The 6,154-nt window shown below is 39.0% G+C and overlaps 1 protein-coding gene across 2 annotated transcripts; it reads left to right on the top strand.

Moving 5' to 3' along the window:
- The first annotated feature begins 387 nt into the window (after window positions 1-387).
- LOC148868718 (putative protein S-acyltransferase 16) lies at window positions 388-5,272 on the top strand. Of its 2 annotated transcripts, XR_016107209.1 has the most exons (8): window positions 558-1,108; window positions 2,884-2,976; window positions 3,152-3,253; window positions 3,398-3,475; window positions 3,568-3,666; window positions 3,774-3,869; window positions 4,518-4,595; window positions 4,714-5,272. XR_016107209.1 is itself a non-coding variant. In XM_088969631.1 (7 exons), the coding sequence occupies exons 1-7, from the start codon at window positions 836-838 to the stop codon at window positions 4,819-4,821; spliced, it is 849 nt and encodes a 282-aa protein (XP_088825757.1). In that variant the 5' UTR covers window positions 388-835; the 3' UTR covers window positions 4,822-5,272. The 2 variants fall into 2 exon arrangements, 1 of the variants encoding a protein (XP_088825757.1); XM_088969631.1 differs by lacking the exon at window positions 4,518-4,595 and having other exon boundaries at window positions 388-1,108.
- The last annotated feature ends 882 nt before the right edge of the window (window positions 5,273-6,154 follow it).

The raw sequence follows: 6,154 nt of genomic DNA, 5'->3' as shown, positions 1-6,154 counted from the left end.
CAGTTCTACCCGTATTTCTTGCCTTATAATAGGGCATGAAACGGGTTGGATCTTGAGCAAAGCGAGCCAAATTTAGACTCACAAGTCACAACCAGGATGGTAAAAATGGGCTTGGATGCAGGTTTGGAACTTGACAAGATTCTATATTATGGATCAAAATCTGGTCCATTTGCATATTTGGCTCAGATTATAAGTTGGATCCATACCTGAAATCTTGGCCAAATTTTGATTGGATCATCGCTGTGGGATGTATTTCAGAAGAATTTGGGCCTTTGTGATAGTCCTAGTTCTAAATGTGGCATGGATCTAATTTGGGTCTACCCGTATCACCAAACATACCACAAGGTACGACTACCTCAGAGCTCAGATACGTGGTCGGTGGTGGTTGTCTTGACTCTTGTCTTGTGGATGGGACATGGACGTGAGGAAGGGAAACTGACCGGCGGGAAAGAAAGATTTGTAAAAGAAGAAGAAATGAAGGGTAATTAGGTAATACGAAAACAACGGTCCATTTACCATTCACCTGCCTACAAATATCAAATCCCGTGACCATCCGCATTCCGGGACCAACGTCAAGGCATCAACCGGTTGTTGCAGACGCCTGTTGATTCGCGAAAACAGGAAGCATCGGAGACTGCCGTCGTGACAAACGCCGGTGGCTCCGACCGTCAAACCATGATACCTTGACGCCGTTCCTTGCAAGTACGTCCCTCTTGGGCTCCCCTCTGAATCCCTTAATTGCCCCTCCTTTAGCTCTCTGCGTCGTTCTCCGGTAACTCTCTCGTCCTCCCATTGTTTCCTGACTAACACGGAAAAAACCCGGGAATCCCAAAAGATGAGGGAGAGCTGTAGCATCTCTCTCCCAGTCCTAGTTGTCCTCTCGACTATCGCTTACATATATTATACCACCGTCTTTGTTTTCATAGACGGTTGGTTCGGTCTGAGGACTTCTCCGGGATTCATGAACGCCGTCATTTTCACGGCAACGGCGTCCATGTGCATTTTCAACTACGTCGCGGCTGTCGGTAAGGATCCAGGTCTTGTCTCGTCAACCTTTGTGCCGGACATTGAAGATGCAGAGACACCGATTCATGAGATCAAGAGAAAGGTGGGCAGTAAGGATTTATTTACATTCTCTTTTCCATTGCGGTTATTACTTTGGGGGTTCTGGGAGGGGTTCCTATTTCCTCGCAGGTATTTATTAAAAATTTTGGATTTTGACAACTAAGAGCTTCCTTTCTTCTCTGATCATTATTTCGTTCGTTTGATCTGATCATTAACTTTTATCTGACAACAATTTGCTGGTTAAATGAACTGACCTAGCAAATTTGAAGGATATTGACATGTAGGTAGGTTTTGTGCTGTTAAAGCCACTATACTTACAGTAGAACGGGTCTTAAAGTGAATTATTGCAATTTCGTCTTTCTTTTCTTTTACAGGACGTTATTTAAAATTAGTTTTCACTTTCTTTCTATAATTTCCTGTGTTATCTGGAATTAAAAAAAATAAATGCCAATCCTACTATATATTCCAAGAATCTTTTTCTGTATTCAGTTCCTTATAATCTTAATCATTGAGAAAATGCCTTTGCTATGCATTCCGGAGGTTGGATATGATATCTTTGTATGTTTTGACAACCTTTTGGCAGTAGCTGGAATTTTCAAAAGCAAAACCAACTTTCCCTTACAAGCTCCAAAAACTAATGCTTTAACGTTTCAAGTTTGAACACTACATTAGTAAATCTACAACTCTAAACCCTTGGTTGATATAGGAAACCAGATATTAGTCAATTTTTAGGACCCAAGCCCTAATGTAAGGACAAGTTTATGAGAATGAGATACACTACAAGGACAAATGGGAATTTGTGTGTTGTGCCTCTGTTTTGGGGTGGAGGCAAGGTAGCAGTCCTACCTCTTTTTTATTTTTTTTGAATTTGCTCAAATCATAATTTTTCAATCCAGAACAGGACCCAATGCCTACTTGAATCTTTTCAAACCATGATTTTAACATTTCTGAAAAGATGGAAACCACTGTTGTTGATGAAAACCTTTAATCTACCTGGATCGTCCGCTTTAAACTAATTCTTTGTTTCTTAAGAAACGACAATTTGAGAGACTCAAACTTGGAAGAGAGGCTACAACATTCACAGAAATCAAGAATAACCATCCACCCACAAGTTATGTGCATGTTATTGTTTTACAGGCCTGCCCAATGTTGGTTCCAGCCAGCCATCAGGAATCTTTGGACAGTGGACTGGAAGCAGACCTAACCTTAGGCATTTTTTGCACAAAGTGGCCACTCTGAGACTTTAAACCCGCCTTCTCATGCTTGTCAACTTAAGATTTTACCACTGCACCAAGCAGTGACCCATCTACATGTTATTATTGTTAAATATTTTGTATATTCTAAAATATGGAAATATGGCATCAGAGGTCATTCTGGTTGGAATGTTCAAGTTGTGACCCAGTCATCTTTCTTATTTTGTAAACAATCTGGGTCTAAACAGCATTGCCTGGTCTCTCAACTTTTAAAAGTTATCTTTTGCTCTACAATTCCATATGGGAGCAGTAGGACTACAAGTGGCATTTATCAAAAAAAAGACTACAAGTGCCATCTAACTACCCAAGTATGCATCCAATCCAATCCAATCTAATCCAATCTGATTAATCTGGATGTAAGAAGCAATAGTAATGCTTGTGACTAGTTTTAGGAATTTTTCTTTAAGGATCTTTATATGGTAGACCTCTTGATACACAGACACGCACACACACACATAAGAGTGTTTTCTTTATATGGTATTAATTCAAAGATTTTCATTCTTTGTTGTTTTGTAGATAGCTTTTGGGGATCTTCTATCACACTCAATCATTGATTTTCTTGCAGGGTGGGGATCTGAGATATTGCCAAAAGTGTTCCAACTTTAAGCCTCCTCGCACACATCATTGTCGTGTTTGCAAAAGATGTGTTCTGCGAATGGTATGAATGAACTACTTCTTTGTTTTCTTGCCTGGACAAACTTTGGGAAAGGGGGAAGGCAGGATTTTGATCCAGCTGAGCCAGCTGGCCTCTTATATATGCTAGTGTTCATGCCTTTTTATCTCAAAGATTCTTTTTTATCATGTAATTAAAATGATCCATACCTTGCATATAGGACCACCACTGCATCTGGTTAAATAACTGTGTGGGCCATGCAAACTATAAGGTTTTCTTCGTCTTCGTGTTGTATGCTGTAATTTCATGCATCTATGCACTGGTATGTTTCCTAACCCATTGTGTATGGTTGTTTGCTTTATGGTTTATTACATTCTGTCTAGATGTCATGGGTTAAATCCCAACTTACCTGTGCAGAAGCACATTGCTATGATGTGCCAACAAATAATGCATGTTTTGGTATCAGGTCTTACTTGTTGGTAGTGTTGCCCAAGATGCTCAAAAGGACGAAGAGAAGAGTAGAGGATCCATCAGGACCCTTTATGTAAGCAATAGTTGCAATTTTCAAAGTTTAAACTCGTATCTAAAACTGAAAAAAAAAATAATAATAATACATCAATTATTTGCATTGGACAGATCATTTCTGGAATTCTGCTTGTTCCTTTATCTGTGGCCTTGAGCATTCTCTTAGGCTGGCATATATACCTCATCTTGCACAATAAGACCACAATTGAGGTTTGAAGAAATTTTATAGAATACAATTAGTTTATTCTTCATCTTTCTGCTGGCCGATTTGATCAAGGAGTCTTCTTCTCTGGATTTTGTTATTATTTTTATTGCAGTATCATGAAGGAGTCAGAGCAATGTGGCTTGCAGAAAAGGTTGGGAATGTCTATCAGCATCCATATGATCTTGGTCCCTACGAAAATCTAACATCGGTAAGAACATTGGTTTCTTTGCTTCTTGCACACTTGTCATCTTGATGCTCTTACTGCCAAGTGCCCTCCCATGTCTGTCTTCGTTGACCAAATGACCTCGTTAACTGGAATGCCTTTAATTATGGTCCATGGGTCTTGAGAATCTGGCTGGCAAGGCTATTCTTAGAGTCTTCTTCTTCCCTGTTAGGAGGTATTAACAACCATTTGTACGTAGAGGGTTCATGCTTTATCTGAAAAAAATTTGGGAAAAAGGACCATAGATGCATGTAAAGGAACTGTGTACATCAGATGTATACAGGTACCTCTGGATTAATGCCATTTACTAGGGTGGTGTTCTCCACATAAATGTTTTTCTTTTTTATATCAGATGTACACAACCTGTGGGTTAATGCCATTCACTAGGGAGGTGTTCTCCACATAAATTGTTTTCTTTTGTTGCAATTTCAAGAAAACTGGAGCTGACAGTGATTTTTGAAAATCATTACTTTCTTAAGACAAAAGATACAACATATATTCTTGGTTGTAATGTCTTTTTCTTTTTTTCTTTTCCAAAAATGAAACAAGAAATGCATTTTATTTCCATATAGCATACAAGATTCAGATGGTGATTGAATGGATATCTTTTTTTTTTTTTTTTTTTTAAATTAGCTACTGGATTGAATGGATATCAATTTGAAGGGGTTAAAAGAGCTAGGGGGCAGACCGAAAAGGATACAGGTTGAAGTAGTAAGAAATTATCAAGGCTTACAATTCAGCAATGGATATGGCATTTAAGAGTATGGAATGGCAAAAAAGGATTCATGTAGCCTGACCTCATATAGTTGGTTTTTCTTTCTTTCTCCAGGTGTTGGGTCCAAGCATTTTCACCTGGATATGCCCCATATCAAGACATATTGGTTCAGGCTTACGATTCCGCACATCTTATGACATGATGATTCCTGCATCAATCTAGAGATGACATTCCAAATGCTTTTCAGAAGACGAAGGTCCCGTGTTCCAAGCTATTTAGTCTAACAACCAGAAGACGAAGGTCGCTTATTCATCATGAGACGAACGTGAGGTGGTATTTTTCAATCTGCCCACCATGTAAATTTCTTGTTGGGTACCTCGTTATGTAATCATCAAATCAAACGAGGTCCCTTTTCATCGTCAGAACACACAGTCCAAATCTGTAGGAGTTTGCATAGCTGTTACACACAAGGAAAATCTTTTGTTTTGTGAAGTTTTGTAAGAGGGGACTCTTCTCCCTGCATACCTTGAAAGGGAGGGGGAAAAAAAAGAAGGGAGAGGGGGAATTGGACTATTCCACATCAAGAGGCGAGCTGATTATTCTTATAAAATTAGTTCACTGAGGTTGTAATTATAACATTAAAGAATAAAAATTTGTTATGATTCTTTTCTCCTTCTCTGGTATCAAAGTCTTTCTTTCTTTCTTTTGATTTTCAATTTGTTATAATGAAAGTTTCTTTTTGTAGTTTTCGAGGAAATCTTTGATAAATTGTAATTGATTTATTATCTTACAGTATTTGTTATATTTAGTTTATTTATTTTTAGTATTTTAGTTTTATATTCAAAACTTGGACTTAGTGATATTTTCGCATTTCATGATGTTAACTCTCTTACTGAAATTTGGTTTCTTTTTTTGCTCCAAGGGGGTTAACATTAACTCTCTTTACAAAGTTTGTAAAGGTTTTCATTGCCTTTTACTTCCTTTCCTACTTTTTGCTTCAAACCAAACATAACTTAAAGGTGCTTGTCGTTGAGATACCTAGCAAACAAGAATAATAGCCCCACCGCACCACATGCACCTCAACAAGAACAATTGTTGGCCATTACTCCAAACTTCGACATTAGTAAGCTCAACGTTTATGCCGACGCTGAGAATGGCAATTAGGGGAAAATTGAGGCCAAAGGTGGGAGAGAGTCACAGTGGTGGCTCTGGTGATGGTGTTCCTGCCTTCCTGGGGGGAGGTCACAACAGCGGCGGAGGTTGGAGCCGAGAGGAGGGTTGAGGATGCCCAATCTTAACTCTTTTTGCTTGATGGTTTGTTATCAAGCGTGCGTGCCCTTGAATTTTTGGTGTCTTGGCCGTGTGGCTTGCTGCTGGTAAAATCAGCCAATTTATTCTTGTAGCGAGGGAGGGTAAATTGGAAATTACCGAGGTGATTTGGCCATAGCCCATAGGTCTTACATGTGATGTGAGTACAAAAGAACGTTAATTAAAGGCCCCGCCCGAATGTGATTCCAAGGGTGACGAATTCATTCAATGATCAAAATAATCGGAA

The sequence above is a fragment of the Nelumbo lutea genome, chromosome 2 (assembly GCF_056320005.1).
Source record: "Nelumbo lutea isolate HS-2025 chromosome 2, American lotus-T2T, whole genome shotgun sequence".
In the NCBI taxonomy this organism is placed as follows: Eukaryota; Viridiplantae; Streptophyta; class Magnoliopsida; order Proteales; family Nelumbonaceae; genus Nelumbo; species Nelumbo lutea.
Note: the sequence above shows the minus strand (reverse complement) of the source record. Positions and strands in the feature narration are given on the sequence as shown.

Coding starts and splice junctions, on each gene's coding strand:
- LOC148868718 (XM_088969631.1), top strand. CDS start 836: ATGAGGGAGAGCTGTAGCATCTCTCTCCCAGTCCTAGTTGTCCTCTCG. Junction 3,476..3,567: donor GATCCATCAGGACCCTTTAT/GTAAGCAATAGT, acceptor TGCATTGGACAG/ATCATTTCTGGAATTCTGCT. Junction 3,667..3,773: donor ACAATAAGACCACAATTGAG/GTTTGAAGAAAT, acceptor TTTTTATTGCAG/TATCATGAAGGAGTCAGAGC.